Source organism: Ostrea edulis, chromosome 2, assembly GCF_947568905.1.
Source record: "Ostrea edulis chromosome 2, xbOstEdul1.1, whole genome shotgun sequence".
NCBI lineage: Eukaryota > Metazoa > Mollusca > Bivalvia > Ostreida > Ostreidae > Ostrea > Ostrea edulis.
In genome coordinates this window covers 98,465,870-98,487,271 of record NC_079165.1, presented here as the reverse complement: position 1 = coordinate 98,487,271, position 21,402 = coordinate 98,465,870, and the positions used below count along the sequence as shown (strand labels likewise).

The 21,402-nt window shown below is 34.5% G+C and overlaps 1 protein-coding gene and 1 long non-coding RNA gene across 2 annotated transcripts in view; both read left to right on the top strand.

The window, feature by feature from the left end:
- LOC125680542 (early estrogen-induced gene 1 protein-like) overlaps positions 1-19,620 on the top strand; it is a 25,420-nt gene extending 5,800 nt beyond the window's left edge. The window contains exons 2-8 of the mRNA XM_048920224.2: positions 7,160-7,280; positions 8,126-8,316; positions 10,208-10,353; positions 10,557-10,734; positions 11,991-12,048; positions 15,528-15,651; positions 16,142-19,620. Coding sequence (XP_048776181.1) covers positions 7,160-7,280; positions 8,126-8,316; positions 10,208-10,353; positions 10,557-10,734; positions 11,991-12,048; positions 15,528-15,651; positions 16,142-16,194 — 871 coding nt within the window. The 3' untranslated portion in view covers positions 16,195-19,620. The remainder of the gene's footprint in view (positions 1-7,159; positions 7,281-8,125; positions 8,317-10,207; positions 10,354-10,556; positions 10,735-11,990; positions 12,049-15,527; positions 15,652-16,141) is intronic.
- Positions 579-3,247, top strand: LOC125673596 (uncharacterized). Its single transcript, XR_007369620.2, has 3 exons — positions 579-1,457; positions 1,670-1,832; positions 2,431-3,247. It is a non-coding gene; the product is annotated as an uncharacterized LOC125673596 (long non-coding RNA).
- Positions 19,621-21,402: the final 1,782 nt, after the last annotated feature.

Below are 21,402 nucleotides of genomic sequence, written 5' to 3'. Positions count from 1 at the left end.
TGTCCATGATGTTATATGGTACATACATATCTAGTCTGTCAGTGAGTTGATGATATGGTATGTACATATCTAGTCTGCCCATGATCTTATATGGTATACATATCTAGTCTGTCTGTGACCTTATATGGTATTCATATCTAGTCTGTCCATGATCTTCATGATCTTCATAACACATCAGTCTTGAGACTCATCCTCCCTCTGCTTCTGCCATTTCTTCTGCGTTGCAAAGTGCACTAACTTTGTTCCTAAGGGTTATCTTCAAGTCACACCACTTGTCGTCAGCCTTGACCACTGCATAATCTGTAATAGAATATTATAAAAAAAATATATATATAAAACATTATCATATAGTCTATCTATTGTCCCTTTATAATCTATACAAATGCAAACGGTTCATATCACATATTCACCGGATTTGAGACCATATTCACTGGAGGTACCCCTTCTGGAAATCCTGGATCTGCTGCTGTCCACCCCCCCCCCCCCCTTCTATATAGATCTATGACTATAGTGTGGAAACTGGACAAGCTTGAACTATGCAGGACGAGTAAACCCCCCCCCCCCCTCGATCTTTTTTTTTTAAATTTGACCGCTAAGGCCTAGGTTTTGTTTTGGAATATAGGCCTAGCTATAATTTTCAGAAAATTGTAAAGTCAACTTTACTTTGAAAAACTATCCTTCCATACTACATAAACTGAAAGTTTCATCTGCTGCAAAATAAAGAAATCTTGGGCATTACTTTAACTTACCATGTTGTGATGATCACAAGAACTTTACGTACACCCGGCCCAAAACGTCTGGACATGCCGTTCTTGCAGGATGTCACCTTCCTTATATATTCCGTGATTCTGGACTCCGGTCCTCATTCCACTCAACCACGGAATATTTAGCAATTTATGCAAAATAACCTCCGAAATATTGCGACAGTCTAATCACTTTGAAAATGGCAGCGTCACACATTCAACCAATCAAATTTGAGAGCTACAGATTTTGGAACTTCGACCAATCGCGTGAAAGTACGAAGACGGCCGAAAATTCTAGTCTTGTATTTATCTTTCGTAAATATGCTGTTATTATCTCGTTTGTTTAAATTTTCTGCTATTAGAAACTAATTCATAATTCATAGCTGTTTTTTTAAAACAAATACTAAGATTGTAATAATTTAAAATTGATTACGGAGTCACCCGAACTCTATCTACAGTCACTTCCGCTTCCATATTTTGAAATCGTCGATCTGTGAACATTGTGAGGAAAGGAAAGCAAAACAATGGGAGAAACACGTGGAGAGTATACAATCTATTTTGTGGACAACTTGTTAAAGGCTCCTAGAGTATTCTTATGGGGTATGCGACGTGTATAACACTGGAAGAAGCAGTCCTACCAAACTTGAAAAGCCATGAGGTCGAGTGGTAATGGCGCGCCCGTGCCGATGAACTTGCACGTTGTTTTCACAATCGGTATGCATTTTTCTTATTCGTTTTCTTTAATATTATTATTTGATAAATCCTATAATTGCGTATTTGAGAAATAGATATTTATTTTTCAAAGTGACTTGTGGTAAAATCGCACCTGATAGTTGCCCGATGATGATCAATGTGAAATAATATATCGTTGTTTAAGTTCATAAATTTTAGTTGTTTTTGTTTTCATGTGACCAATTCTATCATAGGTTTTCCCAACTGCCGACTATTCCTTGTCAGATAATCCTAAAAATCCGGGAGATATAGCATAGCCTATCTAACTTTGAAGTTTGAGGAAGCAGACTGACTTTGAAGACGACAATGATGTTGATTGAATAATACCAGGATGCAGCATTGCAGAAAGTAATGACGGTAAACGTAATTCAATTCTTTAACATGAAATATTCAATTTATGACCTTTAATAAACCCAAGTAACTGTTGATAGAGTATGTCCACAAAAAATAATAATAAGCATGTTACAATCACAGACACCTAAAATTTTAACAGTAAGTTGCATGTATTCATTTATAGGGAGGGGTGTGATATATGTTTTTTCAATCTATGGCATTATTGATATATGTTTTTTCAATCTATGGCATTATTTGTAACTTAAGGATAAAATTTCAGGTGCCTGTGTTACAGTTTTAAAAAAAAATTCTTTCATTAGAGGACATTGAAGATATATATATATATGCCCCTGCGGTTGAATTTAAAAAAACAAAATTAACTCTGTGAACCTGTAGATCAAAGTGTCGGACATCTTTAGAATGAATTGTATGAACAACAATGCTGCACATCAGCATACTTTTGTTGAAGTGCTAACACGCTTCGTAAAGCATGCTGGTATAAAACAGTAACAAGTAAAGTTCATGCCCTCATTTATTTTTGAAAATGAAATTTTTTTTTTTGAAAATTAAAATTGCAGAGAAAATGTTCAATTTCAGTTGATTTCTTGTGTTTCATTTTCAGGTATCTGACATGTCTTATGCCAATCAATTCCTCCAGAAGATGACACAAACTTTAAATTATGGAAGTTGCGAGCAAGAATTGTTCAAGGGAATGTCAGATGGAGAAGAAACATCAGTCAACAAGACAGTGTAAAATGATAAAGTATCTGTAATAGGTGCTTACCATATTCTGCCTATTGTGGATTCAGTGATGGTTTTTCAAACGAACTATGCTCATCAACCAAATGTCCTTAAAATTTGTGGAGTGCAGAGCCACTTTCAGGCGAGACAGTAGTGTGGTTCATTTTAGTGGACATGATTTTAGACGAGATGTGCTTTGTGAAACTTGAAACATTGTTCATTCATCATAGTGTAATGAGAACTGTTGTGGTCCATCATTCTATGCTTTAGTGAAGTAATGGAGATAATGTGAAGTACATGTGTAAATGCTCATATTCTGCACAACATATTTTTCAGTGACATTATTTCTTTGAGACCAAGCTCTGGACAGTTGATAGCCATTTATGTGTAGGACTTTATTTATTTTTCTGTGTGTGCAATAGCAACTGCCACTTGCAGTAAACCCAAACAAAGTGGAGAAGTAATTTGTTGAGTTCAGAGATTACAATTTTTATTGTGTTATTTTGATGAGAAGATAGTATTAATAAGGTACAATGGTACATTGTATCTTATTGAAAAGCTTATTTAAGAGTTATCAGTAGAATTAGACTGCATGACAATTATTAGAATGGGAAACCTAGATGAAGTCAAAAGAAACTATACTGTATTTTACAGACTGTCCTGGAAATATCATGCAATAAATAATGTCTCCAGTGTTATTTAGAAGTATACTTCCTTATTATTTCATTATGCATGCAACTGATAAAGTTGTCTAAACTTAAAAGTTTGAAATCTTTACTGTGAAGTTGAGAAGCTAAATCTTGCATCATGTTTTCCACAAGTTATAAGTTTTATATTTCAATTTAAAAATTAGTCAATTTTTATACAATGAAAATCACTGGGAATTTTTTTTAAGTCCAATTATAATACAAAATTAATACATATAAAATCAAAGATTTGGATTAAAAATGACTAAGTTAAAAAAAAATACAATTATAATACAGTGAAAAATCACTGAAATTTTTTAAGTCCAATTATAATACAAAATTAATACATATAAATTCAAAGATTTGGATTAAAAATGACTAAGTTTTTAAAAAAATACAATTTTAATACAGTGAAAATGACTAAGTTTAATTTTGATACAAAAATAATATGCTAGAAAAAAAACTAAGTCCCTATAAATACAAAAATAATATATTGAAAATAATCTAAGTCCAAAATGATACAAAAATAATACCCTTTAAAAAATCAAAGTCAGAATTTAATATAAAAATGAGTTACCCATTTTTTTTGTGATACAAAAATAATATATTTTTTTTGTATTATTTCAAAAAAGTACAAAAATGACTGTATTAATAATATATTAAAAATATACTTTTATGTATTATTTTTCCAGCTAGCTGACACAATATATATACAACATTTCCATTGTGTTGCTATAGCAATATTTTTCTGCTTCACACCAGATTAAGATTTTTTTTATATCAAGATTTTTAAAAGATTGAATAGTAAGGAAAATACCAATTGAAACAATATAACTTAGTTTTTAACAGTTGAGGCCTTTTTTAATGATCCACATTGTAACTGCCCCAAATTAAGTAACATCATATATATTTATTAAAAGTAAACTTCTCTCCTTTCAAAAGCTATCAAATTAGAAATATGTCAGAATTATAAGTTTTGAACGTTACATTCTTTAATTATTCATTGAGGGGGGGGGGGGGGGGGGGGGGATGAAAACTACTTGTGGGAACTTTTCAAATAATACAGTCAACATCTGTCTATGTTGTGAGAATTTTGTCAAAGTTGATTAGCGATGATGCTATGTAATTACATTACTTGCATTTACCTGCATTCCACTTGAAATGCCTGTCCTATTTACCCACGGTGGTTTTTTGTCATGATGACGAAATGGTATTGGATAGGTGATTAGAACTATAATGAGGAGTTGGGTCTGGAGCATGTGGATAGTCTTATCAATGCTCCGTCTACTGAAATGGCACCCCGAAGACGGTACCCTGAGGCAGGTTCAATTAGCGAAGGTCAGTCCAAGGACAGTCACTCACCCTTTACAGGGTCATTAGAAGAGTACTACATGTGGGTCTTTCTATTTGATGACACTGCAATAAAACCTGGTAGGACACTGCCAAGGTTAAATTGAATTCACTTAGATTGTTTGTATTGATTTCCTGTTTTTCCCCTATACTGCTTTCAATAGACAAGTCCATTGTAAACCTTTAATAGTTGGTTGCTGTTTAGTAATAGTTATTCAAGAATTGGTTCTCTGGAATGTGCCCTTGTCTTTGCTAGAGAGTGATAAATTTCAGCAATAATAACTCAACTGTATGCCATAGTATATCACTTTCTAGCATCTTTTATCAGAACATGTGTATATAGTGTGTAAAGATTTTTGAAATATCCAAGGGTCTTAATCTCCTTCTCTCTCTCTCTCTCTCTCTCTCTCTCTCTCTCGTTTTTATTGTGCTAATGGAGGTAAAAAGTAGGGAAGGGGGAGAGGCTCAAATCATAGAGAGTAGCCTCTGACAGTTAATTCACACATGGAATATATATTCAAATCTTGGTGGACTCTGATCTCCTGTTAAATGCCATGGAACTGGTTTAAAAGAGTTCAGGGTCATTTTTGTTTAAGGCCTAACATAATCTGTTATCAACACACACTTTAGATTTAAGAATTTGTCAATATGCACATACATGTTTAAATTAGCAGTTAAATATATCCATGGTAAGGTAGGACTTGCACAGAGTAAATCTTGTGCAGTAGGTTAAATATCTGAAGTAGCTGGTATGAAATCTGCACAGATTTAAAAGTAACAATAATGTGTTAAACAGTTTGAAATTCCTTCTTCCTTTTTTTTTTTTTTTTTCCTCATCCCTAAATTTCTAAACAGATTTCTCACCTTTCAGACTGAGCAAACATATTTTATCTTTGAGTTGTTTGCCCAACAGATTGTGTGTTTTTCGTAGGATCAGCTTTTTTCGTAATATATTGGACCAAGCTTAATCATGTACCATAGGCTCTGAAGGAGGTTCACAGGGGATTAACAATATGCTATCCATTGGCCCCTATTTACTGTCTAAAGTCCCAGCAGGCTGTCAATAATTTGGATACAACCAAGTATACTGTGTTAACCTGTGTTTCAGCATGCCTAATTTTTCTGTACTTGTAATGGCTATTAGGCAAATTTATTATAGGAATGCATGCAAATAACATGTTATTAGCCCCAAACCTCCACCCTAGTCACATTCACATTCATTCAGTGGTCTAATATCTGAAGCTTGCATCTGCCATACACATTTGGGATGGAAATTTGATGTTTACTTCGTATTATATTTACCATCCTTTGTAGAAAAATTAGCTGAGATGTGACTATATATCAATATAGGTAACAGATGAGATGTTAGTACTTAATAAATCAAATGTTGTTTTTGAAAAAAAATAATAGATTTACATTCCAGAATAAGTCAAGATTTTGAAAACTACATGACATATGTAGTGATCACAATTTTAGAATGAATTCATGATAATGGTATTCAGAGAAAAATACAGTCCATGTGGGACGTGTAATTGCCAGGCTGTAGTGTTAATCTACTGAGCCAAGAAGACAGATGTGTTACTGAATTTATTTTTGCATCTATGGCAAACATCCATTTTTGAAAAATGTGTAATGATGTGTTGTTCCACCTTAAACTTAAACATTTGGCCTTAAACTTAAACATTTGATAGCCATTTGGAATTAAAGTAACATGTAGATTAATGATACCAGTATTTGATGAAAGTCCGCATCTAAGATGAAAGCTTTAATGTGCTTACATAATAAGAATGATATCACTGAGATACTTTATAGTTGGTATAAAAGCTCCTGCTGTTGGCACTTAATGCCTCATGTATACAATCAATAACAGTCTGCATGGCATGTATACACATATATTTCAATGGATTACACTTGGGTAAAAAAAAAAGAGAGTTGAATTTGATGTTTGGTTACACAAAGACAGGAATATCAACAACCTGTTGATAAAGATTACAGACAGTAAATTTCTAGAATCTATATTTGTGATCCAATTTGCTGAACTACAATGCTTTATTGAAGTTGTAGTTGCATAATACTGAACAGTTTCAAAAGATTACACAGCAGAACAAGGTCTTATTAAGTATCATTATGTAGAGGCAACACGTGTGGAATGTGCCACACTCAGACCAGAAATGATTTAGAATCCTGACCCGTTAACTGCTGGTGTGTGGTTATCTGATTTCCTTGGGTTGTACAGTACACCATCTTTGTACCCTGGTAGATGTCAGATCAGTGCAGTTATTAAGTCCAAATGCAGATTCCTCCCATTGTTCTCTCCGCTAATTATCCACTGCACTAGCTGTTCTATTGCAGACTTCCTAATATGTTATAGATTCAACAGGTTTTCAAGTTGAATTCCATAAATTCACACGAAAAGAGCATCTGTCATCCGTCTGTGACTTGATTAGGCAATTTAAAGCTATTATCAGTTATCATCAGTGTTGCCCAATATTCAAACAGCTTTAAATGAAACTGCACTCTTATAGAGATATACAAAATTTTACACTCTAACCCCAAGATTTTGTTACTTTGCAGAGAAGAGATACAGAACCACTGTGTGTCTTGGAAGACTTCCTACAACTTTCAGTGCAAAGTAACAGCCAGCGCCAGCACCGGCTTTCTGGATCCCTGTGTCTGCCGAGTCTCCGTGCGCATGGTACATTACATGTATTTAACATAATTAGTCTTGAGTTGTTTTAAAGAAACAGGACCTCAGATCTGAAAGTAAATTCAAAACAAGACTCGGTGTTAGAGAAAACTTTGCATGTAGGATAGATTGGAGTGTAAATCAAACATTTAATTCTGTACATTAAGGAAATCTGTGGTGTTATTTGATTAACGTAACAGTACTCCAGCATTTCTCAAGTACTACACTTTGGATTATGTAACTGGTATTTCTTTATCTTTATCTATGACCAAGGTGTATTGAACAAAGATAAAGATGATTTTGTCTGGGTCAGGTTCATATATGTGATTATCAGTGATTTATTATAATCAAAATAAGAGTACATAAAATTAAGTAAGAATATCATACAAAGCTGCACATAATGAAGTTTCTGTATATGTTGAAGAGGAATAAGTTGCATTGAAATTCCTGAAATTGACAAATTATATCAATATCAAGTTGAAAAATCATTAGAATCCGCATCTGCACAATAACAGAGCACATGTCAAACCATGAAGAACATGGTCTTAGAATAAATTATAAAAAAAAGAAAAAAAGAACAAGGTCTTAGTCTTTGAAGATACCTCATCAAATGTATTTTTTAACAAGCTATACATGTATAACCTCAAATTTTATTATCTTAACTGCAAAAAAAGCAGTCAATGGCCATTGTTTGTAGTGTGATATTGACACCTTACCAGTATTTAGCTGTAGTTCTGCAGTTGTAAAACATCAGAGTGGTCTGACATCCCATTTTTTTTTTATGACCAGAGAGCTACGGCACTGCAGCTAACCAGTATGTAGCATGTCCATGATGTTGTTATTCTCTATTACAGGACCAGAAAGGAGGGAAGGCATATCAAAAGCTGGGCTTTGTGGACATCAATCTGTCCGAGTTTGCTGGATCTGGACAACAGTCCAGGAAATTCTTGTTGGAAGGGTATGATTCCAAACATCGACAAGACAACTCGACCATTGAACTCACCTTGGAGATGACCTTGATCTCTGGTGACCCTGTTTTTAAAGTGTAAGTATCTACTGTGAATAATCAGTGAATACCTGACATATTCTGGACTTTCATTTTCTTGATTGCAGACATGACTACGGTAATGATATTGACAATTCGGTATTCTAAACATTGTTATTAAAGGTGTATTCTATACTAGTACATTAATGTAGTCGATTACAACACTGGTGAATCACATCATCAGCATTCCTATATTTTTACTATAATGCTGATACTACACTGTAGAAGTGCTTATTTACTCAGACATTAAGTACACAATTTTCAGTGTCTAACATAGGGAGAAAAAATATGTGGCAAAGAGTAATGTCACGAATGAATTACAATGTCAAGGTAAAAGTGGGATCTCAACAGTATAAGAAAGAGATTTTTTTTGATTTAACAAAAAATATTAAGAAAACTCATGCGAATTGTTTTATCCTGATATGATAAAAATAAGAACACTGGGCTGATATATTAAAACTGTCTTGTAATGTTGTCCTGGAATTGTCCCATTCACCCAAGCTGTAATGAAGTAGTCAGTCACCTTTATCCTCGCGTGTAATGAGGGATATTTATTTTTTTTTTTTACATCACTTGCGTAATTACTGGATTAAGTGCTCCATTTGTGTATCTAATGCTTAAGTACCTACGATTTTGGGACATACCAGGTAGCTCATGTGTCACGAAAGACCCTTTAGCTGCAAAGCATACTCTGCTTTCATGAAGGTAAACCATTTTTTTTAATTAAAGGCATCAGAGGAAAACTATTCAATATATAAGAGAAGTTTTTGTAAATATTGATTTACATCCACTTAATTCAATATACATGTATAGTTATTAGTATATGTTGTGGATACTGAAGTACCTCTGCACAAGGCCTATATTGAATAATTTTTCCTTTTTTTTATACTCTACACTTGAGAAAATTTTTTGCATTTATTACCTGACTGCATAATTAGTGCAAATTCCAAAAAATTATCCCCCCCCCCCCCCAAATAAATAACCACTTTTCCAGTAATGATTTTCAGCACTTTTTGAGGTGAAGCAAGTAATGTCTGCCGAAAGGTTGACACACTCAGTACTAGAACTTTCTTTGTTCACAAGACATCCACAATACTTATTACACAGAACATTCTTTGTAAATAGAATTATGAACAGATTACGTAGTATTTCAGATTTCACAACAAACATGTTTTACAGGTACTGTAATGAATTTAAAAATCCACTTTCATTATTGGGTTTAAAAAGTTATATTTCATTCCCTTGGAACTGGTGTTTTGGTATAGATGAATAAATTGATTCTCCACTGCTAGGTTGTGTATTCATAAGTACTTCATTAATCACTCTCTTATTTGCTCATGCTAGGGTTTTACCCAAAAGAAAATGAAATGGACACAATAATCAATAACACAAAACTTTCCACATAAATCTCTCCCCAAGGGTTATCAGAGTTTGATTTCAACACATCTCTGAAGAGTAACTTAGCTATCAGTTTTAGATGATGTAATTGACTTTGAGTGCAAAGTTTAAGTACATGAATGAGTGGGGTAAAAGGAACAAATTACTTGAAAATTCTTTCTGAATAAAGAACAGAAAATAGGAAGGACATTTTTTTTCTTCATTTTACTTTTCATTGAAAACAGAATTTCCTCATTTTAGATTCACATGAAGTATTTCTGCAATTTATGTAATTTATGCAATGACTTCCGAATTATCCACCTTTTGTTAAATCAGTCCTGTTTTGAATTCACCCTTAAAGAATTTAGGCAAAATAAAGTAATGCGGAGGTGAAATTGTGCTGAACGACAATTTCAATAGTTGGAAGTTTAACAGGTATCTGCATTCGTAGATTTATGATCCATATCCAGATAATGGGGTTTCCACCTGTATTCATTCAGCTTTGTTTCTGTAGCCCACGTCAGACCACCAAGTGGTACGATGACTTAGACCAGCCAGCTGTGAGGATAGAGGAGTGCAGCGAGGGTAGTTTGGCCTCAAACAGTGCCAGTAGTGGCTGTGGTAGTCTACCTCGCAAAGACAGGCCAAGTATTATTACAGGTCAGTCTGCTAGCTCACCCAAATCAAACTTTAGCATGTACTAGGGTGTCTGACATTCTGATTATATTGTCATTACCAAAGTCATAGACTTAAAATTTGGGGTGGGAGGGGGGGGGGGGGGTAAAAATATAATTCAAATTATTAAAGTATTTTCAATTTTCCATCCAAGTCTTTAACAGGTTATTGTCTGATTCATACCACAGATTCTCCAGAGGTTGATATGCACCCCCAGAATCCTGACTGTGAGGGTTTGAAGAGCCACCAGAGAAATGACAGCTACACCAGTACACACTCGCGGGGGTCCACCGGGTATGCCTCGCTTGGACACAGTCGACAATCAAGTGTGGGCAGTGAGAAAAACCCCTATGCTACTCACACCAGGTATGCAGGCATTAACACCTGACAGAAGATACAACACAAACATTGCATTTTTAAGATAAGAGAGCTTATAATCAGCAAGATCAAGGGAAATTTTCACCAAATCACCAGTGCTGTAGATTTTAATGACAAACCTCTTGCATGTAATTTGCAATAGATATGAAATGGCAAAACTGAGATATTTTGGTGCAGAGTCTCATGACATAGTGACTCTATTAAGTTTTGCAGTGTAAAGGAAACAAATTAAACAAATGAGGTGAAGAGGGACAAAGGGCTATACACTTATAAATAGTCAGTGATCTGTGAATGTCAGAACTTTTCAAATTCTGAGGATCAAATTTCTACAATAAAATGTGTAGATTTTCATGTCATTTTAGCAAGCTGTTGAATGGTGAATGACTTGAGGGTTTCATTTTTATCGATTAACTATGTGGTTATTTAACACCATAAGTGGGTTGTATTTTCCTTGTTTAATCTACTATCAATTGAATAAGAAAAGACATCTATTTCAAAATATCTATTTCAAAATACCAGCTTATTCTTATGTTTCATTTTTGTGTGGGAGTAGATGTTGAATACAATTCATTACAGTGATTCATCACATACTTACTAATGAATACAGGTTTGTTCCATGCAATACTAGTATGCATGATGTCACATTGACGCAACTTGCTGTGCAAATAATGTCTATCACAGCCCATTATGCAAAAACACATATAAAACTGGAAAGGGATTTATCATTACAAATTATTCAAATCAATTTATCATGAGGTTCCTGGATTGAAATGCTCAAGAAAAAGACCAAGAATCATTATAGTGGCTTAAATTTTGATGCATAAGCATTTCAATGGATGCAGAAACTACATGATCAAGTAAGGTTGCCAAAATGAAAACTGACAGGACCTGTTGAATTTTTTATTACAGCAATTATTTATTATACCAATAGGCATTTTACCTTGAAATTTTCTCTGTGCATTCTCTAGAATTAAAGAAATTGATGGGGACAAAATGCATAACTTCCTTTTAATTCAAACATATGTTATAAACTTTATTATATGTATGATCAAATCTCTGATGTTTTGGATATACACTATATATTGGTTAAAAGATTACTTGATTTCCACCAATATGCTTGGATTAATAGAAAGGAAATAGCTATTGATTTCTGATACATCTCAGCAAGCTGTACATGTCAGATTTGTTCATTTACAATAAGTAGGATAAGAGAGACCTAGCTGAAGAAGCTTTTTGTTTTGTAGGAGCTCCAGTGCTGGCTCAGCTCTAATCAATGATCTCACAAAGGGCGACAGAAGAAAAGTAAGTCCGTCAGAGATGGCAATCCATACTTTATTTTATTACTTTAAGATAATAGCATTCCATTAAGTTCATTCTAACAAACACACACACACATACACACACACACAACAAAGTTGAGAGATGGGGTATACTGGAATTGGTTGTCCATCCATCTGTAAACTGAATGGATTACAAACTTTAATTGACTCCCCTTTTCACTTAAAGTCACTATACATCAAGTTCACATACATATGGGGCTCACGGCAGGTGTGACCGGTCAACAGGGGATGCTTACTCCTCCTAGGCACCTGATCCCACCTCTGGTGTGTCCAGGGGTCCGTGTTTGCCCAACTATCTATTTTGTATTGCCTGTAGGAGTTATGAGATTGATCACTGTTCGTTATCTTCACCTTGCATACAGACTTCCCATGGGATGAGGATGATCACTATCAAATTTGGGGTCAAAGGACAAGCAAATTAGACACGGATATGGGAAACAAGTTTCTGGTGTTTACAATTTCTCCTCACCTGGAGTCGCAAATTTCACACATTGACTAGCCAGGGAATGAGGATGATCTCTGGTGATTCCAGGGTCAAAAAGGTCAAGGGTATAGGGGAAAAAATTCCCTTTTACGAGGAGTCACCATACTTCATATACAAACCTTCAAATGAATACAAACTCACAAATGAATACACACCTTCAAATGAATACAAACTCACAAATGAATACACACCATCAAATGAATACACACCTTCAAATGAATACAAACTCACAAATGAATACACACCTTCAAATGAATACAAACTCACAAATGAATACACACCTTCAAATGAATACAGACCTTCAAATGAATACACACCTTCAAATGAATACAAACTCACAAATGAATACAAACTCACAAATGAATACACACCTTCAAATGAATACACACCTTCAAATGAATACAAACCTTCAAATGAATACAAACTCACAAATGAATACAAACTCACAAATGAATACAAACCTTCAAATGAATGATTTCTATTGATTTTTGGATTAAAAATGTTGAAGGTCAAGTGTAGTTGACATTGATGTAGGAAAATGAAGTGTTTTTAGCTCAACAACTGAGCCGAAGGCTCAAGTGAGCTTTTTTGATCAAAATTTGTCTGGTGGCGTCGGCGTCGTAAACTTTTCACATTTTCATCTTCTCAAGAACCACTGGGCCAATTTTAACCAAACTTGCCACAGAGCATTCTTGGGTGAAGGGCTTTCAAGTTTGTTCTAATGAAGGGCCATGTCCCTTTCAAAGGGGAGATAATCACAAAAATGCAAAAATAGGGTGGGGTCATTTAAAAATCTTCTTCTTAAGAACCACTGGGCCAGAAAAGTTGAAATTTTCATGAAAGCTTCCTGACATAGTGCAGATTTAAGTTTGTTCAAATCATGACCCCGGGGTATGGATGGGGCCACAATAAGGGATCAAAGTTTTACATACTAATATATAGGATAAATCTTTAAAAATCTTCTTCTCAAGAACCACTGAGCCAGAAAAGCTGAGATTTACATGAAAGCTTCCTTATATAGTGCAGATTCAAATTTGTTCAAATCATGGCCCCCGGGAGTTGGATGGGGCCACAATAGGGGATCAAAGTTTTACATACAAAATATATAGAATAAATCTTTAAAATTCTTCTTCTCAAGAACCACTAAGCCAGAAAAGCTGATATTTACATGAAAGCTTCCTTATATAGTGCAGATTCAAGTTTTCCAAACATAATGCAGATTCAAGTTTGTTCAAATCATGGCCCCTGGGGGTTTGATGGGGCCACAATAGGGATCAAAGTTTTATATGCAAATATATAGGAAAAATCTTCTTCTCAAGAACCACTGAGCCAGAAAAGCTGAAATTTACATGAAAGCTTCCTTATATAGTGCAGATTCAAGTTTGTTCAAATCATGGCCCCCGGGGGTTGGATGGGGCCACAATAGGGGATCAAAGTTTTTACACACAAATATATAGGATAAATCTTTAAAAATCTTCTTCTCAAGAATAGGGGGTCAAAGTTTTACAAACTAATATATAGGATAAATCCTTAAAAATCTTCTGAAGAACCACTGAGCCAGAAAAGCTGAGATTTACATGAAAGTTTTCTGATATAATGCAGATTCAAGTTTGTTCTAATCATGGCCATTGGGGTTTGGATGGGGCCACAATAGAGGATCAAAGTTTTACATACAAATATATAAGGAAAATCTTTAAAAATCTTCTTCTTAAGAACCACTGAGCCAGAAAAGCTGAGATTTACGTGAAAGCTTTCTGACATCTTTCAGATTTCAGTTTGTTAAAATCATGGCCCCCAGGGGAGGATGGGGTCACAAGTGGGGGATCAAAGTTTTACATTCAAATATATAAGGAAAACCTTTAAATATGAGCCAAATGACTCAGGTGAGCAATGTGGCCCTTGGGCCTCTTGTTTTTTACCTTTCCACATGAAGTCATTGTATTTTGAATAAAAAATTGCCCTTGGAAAAGTTTACCCCTACCGATATCGGGGTCCAAAGGCCAAATAAAGTGTCCAGTAACATAGGAAAAAGGCCAAATAAACTGTTAGTAACATAGGAAAATGGTTCCAGGGCCTTTAACTGATTTCCCTCCTCACTTGAAATCACCAAACTTCACACACAGACATGGGTTTATCTATGGGTCAAAAGGTCAAGTAAAGATAGGAAAATGATCTCTGGTTTACAAGTGGTTGTTTTGGGGTTGTTTTTTTTGGTTAATGATACATGATTGTCAAAACAAAAAGCATAATACATCACCCACCAAACATCATTACTCTTATCTTTACCCTTATTTCAATTTGTGCTCAAAGGGGGAAGGGGGGGGGGGATCAGTACACTTAGGACAGTTCTAGTTTCACCAATTCTACTGACAGCACTGAAGATCTTTTTGTAATGTGGTATCTCTAATATTTTTCAATATAAAATTCATGTTCAAGATATAGGATTGTTTGACACAATAATTGGGTTTTTCAAGCTCCCAAGATAGAAGATTTTATGCTTTAATATTGTTTTTGGTCAGTTTGTTTATATATTAGGATGTCATACGACTTCTTACACCAATTCACACACAAATTGGATACGGTTAACTAAAACTTGAATTTTTCAAACTCATTCTCATTTAATATGAAATTCATGTCTTAAGACAGCATTTCCATCATTTGTTCAGCTTGTTAATGTGAAAACATTTTTGATGCAATATGGGTCCCTAATACATGGTGAAGTTACCCTTCTTGTTAATGATGTATGACTTCATTCTACATTGATATTTACTACAATCATGTTACCTATAACTGGGGTCTGCTGTACAATATGTACATGTATTATCATTGATTAAGAGTAAATGATTTTGTAGTTTGTAAATGAACATGCTTAGGCTAAGAGTTAAAAAACAAAGTGCACACCAGTCATTGTACTTTTAGAGTAAGGGAGGTAACTTGATATTATATTGAATTTACAGAAACTAGAGGAGTTGGAAAAGGGCAAGCGAGTGGATCAAACACGGGTAAATGCTGGAGATGTGGTGGATGACCTATTTAAAGAGTTCATGAGCTCAACAGAACTCAGCACCAAAAACCAGCGAAGTAAGACTTGTCTGCAGTAACACTCTTATACACATAAAATTACTGTTACAGATATTTTGGGAACTATAATGAATTACCATTAGGAAACTCATTTAGAAAATAGAAGTATTGACAGTTACACAACAAGTCTTTGCAAGTGGGATATGGTTAGTGGGGATTCGGGTTAGAATAGGTCCATAGTGCCCCTTGCTTGTCGTAAGAGGCGACTAAATGGGGTGGACCCTTGAATGAGACTGCAAAAACCGAGGTCCTGTGTCACAGCAGGTGTGGCATAATAAAGATCCCTCCCTGCTCAAAGGCTGTAAGTGCCTAGCATAGGCCTAGATTTTGCAACCCCTTCACCAGCATTGGTGATGTCTCCATACAAGTGAAAAATTCTCAAAAGGGATGTTAAACAATATACAATCAATCAATCAAATTGAGGTTAATGTATTAAAAGATGTAATGAATATTATTTAGATGTTTCAGGTTTACATTTTAATGTTTATAGGTACTGGTCTACAGCTTCAGTTTGACAAAGAAGGAAATCCCTTTTTAAGGTGACATGACACCTACAGAAACCATGGCAGCATTCCCAGGGATCATTCCTTGTTGATCATGGAGAACAAATCTGACTGTCAGAAGAAAGGTGTACGCAGTCCCAGAATTGTTTTGTGATATATTTATTCAGGTTGCTGAAGACATGGCTTTATATCAGCAATTCTTTATGTTGACAAAGAAGGATTTTAAATGTGCAGTTCAAAGAGGAAGAAGTGTGAGGAATGTAGTGGAGGAAACCATTTCTGAACCACAGATCTCCATGAGGATTCAGAAGTCAACTTTTTACAACTTAGTATATAGTGTGTTATTTTGTATGTATTCTTAAGATTTGAAATTTTTCTGAGATTCAGATTACTAAGGTGTAACATTTTAATTCAATGGCTTTTTTAATATCCTCTGTGAACAAATTTCATAGGATATTGGTGCTTTTATTCTGTTTGATAGTTCCATCATTTTTCAATTCTCACAAGAAAATGCTGTAAAACAACGTATCATAATTACATTCTGTACCTCACAAATCACATTACTCACCCCTCTCTATCCATCTTATTATCACACTTGATGTCAACAACTTACAGTGTAAACATTAGAAACGGAAACCAGGCAGACAAGTTTCTGAAGACCATAGTGTATGTCTTGACCCAGAAAGAACCAAGGTATGTTTGAAAGGACAAGGTTCTTCAGATTAGCTGTCAAATTTTTTTTCATGATTCAGTAATGCAACAATTTAGATACCCAAGTACGTTAAGGTTACTTTTGGTCAGTAGGGTATGTTTTCCTCTACCTACATCGTTTTGAAATATCATGGCCATAGGGTTTTAAATAAAAAAAATTAAAATGTCTGGGCCATATCATTTGACATAGCATTTCACAGATTGTTGAAGCTTATACTTGCACATAAACTCTTGTTGACAGAGTGCATTATGACTTTCAACTATGATCGTGTGAATTTTTATTTTTTTTCAAACTTAACTTTGTAACACCGAGATTGCAGTGAATGGCCATGTGGCACAGACTTAGTATTAACATTATGATATTCTTTGATGGGCATTGTCATAGCGGCACACATATGGAAAACTACAAATCAAACATACCTTCCTTTACTTACAGCCTTTTTTATGACCTTTGCTTATTAACTGCAAAATAGCAGTCTAAGAGAAGTGGTGTGTAAATCACTGTGCTTTCTTACCTGTTGAAAAGAGAAACACTTGTTTGTAACTTTGCAGTGTTGTTGAAATGTTGCTCTAAACTATCTGTAGTCCTAGCAAAATGTATGTGTACTGCTGTTGTTTTCATTGTCTTTTTCAATAATTCATTACATTATTGATTGAGAGGTGCCTTAGAACTTTACTTTTACTTTTACATGACTGTCACAGGGACCAAATCATGGATTACAGAATCATATTAAAAAAAATTGCATTTGCATAGTGATTGTTTTCTCTGGAGAAAATTTCCATCTTTGGGGCTAATCATACTTATGAAGCCAGCGGATCTTGATATTTGTCAGTGCTGATTTCAAAAATAAAAATTGCTATTTGTCTTTTAAGCTACCATCATTTTATATTGTGTTCAGTCACGCTCACTACACTCTCATATTGATGCCAAAGCAGATCCTGTGTTTGATAACCATGAACTTGTTTATATTTATAAATAGGAGGTTTTTATTTTTTTACCACTTGACAAAGATTTAAACAGATATTACAAAGTTTTTATCATTATTCTGTTTTTAGCCATTTTGTTTAATATGAACTCTTGAGATAGTGCATATGCTCTGCAAATCAATTCTACACTTTAGAATTTACATGTACAGACAGAACTACACAGTCAACACCACCTTAGCTAATCCATCATATTCACAGAAATGACAGAAAACTTCACATTTCATTAACCAGTAACCACCATTCTTTATTTCGTAGCAACTATTGTTCATTTTAATCTAAGCAACAAGAGAGAAAATTTTCACACCTTTACTAGCTTCTCATCGTAAGTAATGTTTGCATTTATTTTGAATTTGTGCAGTAATTGTAGTGTATATGAAATAAAATACCTGCAAAGGTGCTCCAACAGTTAAGACTGCTGACCCAGAATTGGTTCTATATACCTGCCTTTTTTGACCTGGCCTTTCACAAATTGATTTAGTGATTAATGTGAAGATTTATTGTGAACATCTTGCTCAAAATGTTGCAGGCAGTGTAAAATTTGTGCAATCTCATTTCCTTTATGTATATAATACATGTATATTTTAAAAATTCACATTTAATTTTGTACATGAGGCATTAAGGCACATTTGAATTTGCACATACATAACAATAGATTTTTATTTTTTTATTTTTTTTTTTGGTTTTGATAAGTGTTTTTGATGGTATGCCTTAGAATAGGGTAAGATGTTCACCAAATCCTTGTAGTGTTACATCATTATAATTATGGTAGATTCAAGATATTTAATACTTACCTTTCCAGAGAAATTCCCTTTTATCAATTAGAGTAGAGGATTTTTATTCAATGGGGCTGTAATACTATAAAATCTAGAAGACCTCACAATGAAAATGGTTAACCTTTATAGATTTGTGCATGTTTTTCCTGGATAATTCTGTTGGTGTTTTACTGTAGTACTGGAACATGACTAGAAGTCACCAATTGTTATCCATCCTCTAGTGTTGTCAAGTTTTCACCAATTTAAGAACTTTGAAGTCTTTTAAACTTTTTCGTTGTTGTTTTATTTATTTTTTATAAATTTGACATGCTTCAACGATCAATACACAATGTACATCTTTTTAACTCTGCTTTTTCAAATATTTTTTTAAAATGTGTAAAATCAGGTAGTACATGTATACCCATGGATTACAGCACAATAATGATTCCTTGTGGTGTAATTTGACTAATAATGACTGTCTTGAAGGCTTTGTTGTCAGTTCTAATGCCTTAACTTTTATACCAACACAATGGCAGAGTGAGTTTACAGAAGTGCCTTTTTTCAAATCCCAAATTTTTTAACAGATGTAGATGTATCTAATTCAGTACGCATTCTGTGTGATCATTTGAATGACCTGCTTACACTTACTCTGCATTAGGCCTTACAACAGTGAACCTAACATGAAATTTCTCCTCTTGGTTTATGTAAACGAATCCTAGTTCTTTTATACTGTGAGTGAATTTCTACTGCATTGTATTATATTTGTTCAGTTCCTCTTCATGATGACATAATTATCTACTTACTCACAATGGATCAAAATGTGCTGTCATTTTAGAATTACACATATCAGAAGTTACATGTATATGAATGGCAGACTTGGGTTGTCATGTGTTTGGCCTTTACTCTTATGGTGGTTTGCACCTAAAGGCTGTCTTCCCTATTTATTTTTCCATGTCATTTCTCGTACATAGTGCTGTTTTGTTAATAGATATCAGAAATAAAGATTTTTCTCGGTAGTAGAGGTCTTGTACTTATTTAAGAGATGCCGTTAGTCATATTAGAATGAATATAATTGGTTTAATTGTTCCAGAAAAATGTTTGAACATACTGGAAACAGTACTGTTTGTAATGTATAAAACGCTACAAAGCAGAGGACCCCTTGCAAATAGGCATACATGTATTTATAAACACAACATTGAACCTTATGCATTGTATATCGGCATAATGCACCCACTCGTTCACACACTTGCCAAGATGTGTACCATTGCATATTTGTTGCAAGAGGATAATTATTCTCCTTGCAACCCCTGTATGTCAATTTAGAACTGTATGTACACTGTATATCAAACAAAGATTTGCACAACATTCTGGTTTGATGTGAAAATGTCCTTAGGCAATAGAAGTGCATCTATATAGAAAAACTTCAAAGTAGCTGGTTAACAGCAAGAACTTCATAGATCTTGAACTCACCTGAGCTGAATGTTCTGATCACCAGTTGTCTATCATCTGCTTGTCTGCACACTTTTCACATTCTTCTCTCTTACAATGGACCAATTTCAATCAAACTTGGTAAAAATTATCCGTGGGTGAAGGGGATGCAGGTTTGTTCTAATGAAGGTCTATACATGCCCCCTTCAAAAGGAAGATCAATATAAAAAGGCAAAAATTGTTGGAGGTCATTTATAAATTTTCACAGGAAAAACTAGGACAGAAAAGTTTTTTACATGAAAGCTTCCCGACATAGTGAATATTCAAGTTTGTTCAAATTATGGCCTCTGGGGATAGGGTGGGGCTACAATAGAGGATCAAACATGGAAATGTATAGGGAGAATCTTTTTAAAAAATTCTTAAGAACCACTGGGCCAGAAAAGTTGAAATTTACATGAATGCTTCTTGACATGAATATATTAAAGTTTATTCAATTCATGGTCCCCAGGGTTAGGATGGGGCCACAATTTGGAATCAAAGTTGTACATGTGAATATACATGTACAGTGTATAGGGAAAATCTTTTAAAATTCTTGAGAACCACTGGGCCAGAAAAGTTTAGCAGGCAGAGTAGATTGAAGTTTGTTCAAATTGTGGTTCCCAGGGGAAGGTCAATGTTTTACATGCAATTATATAGGGATAATCTATTCAAGAACCACTTGGTCAGAAAAGTATGAAAGCTTCCTGACAGAGTCCAATTACGGCCTCTGAGGGTAAGGTGAAGATACAATTGGGGATCAAAGTTTTACATACATATGGTGGACAGTCTGTCCCCGAGGATACTTGTCGCTCGATATATGTTTGTTCATGAATATACACAATGACGATATAATATTGGCTGACACGTCGCCCGGTATAAAAAGGTGTTACTTTGTGGAGTCTATAAGGGGCATAGACTCCCACAGTTTGGTTGGTGTCCCTCGGATTATCCTTCGGGATATCAAAGATTTGTCGTATGTACAATCAGATAATCATTAACTTTGGTACAGAAATCAAAACTCATACACCTAAAGTAAAGATTTTCGTGTTCCTTTAAGAGATAATTTTGATGAATACTTTTCAGATCTCGTGTGCTTCATCTCAAAATGTTCCGTAAAAAATTGTAAAACTTGATACAATGATCACTTGAAATTCATTTAGTAGTAATCTCACTGGACGTAGTTTCTGTACCAATACTTTTGATAATTTGACTTGTAAATCTTCTAACGTTGTCTACGCTATGTGGCTTAATTTATGTTGGAGAAACCAAGGGTTCACTTAATGAAAAGAATATCGGGGCACAGATTTCAAATAAATAATGGTGATAACCAA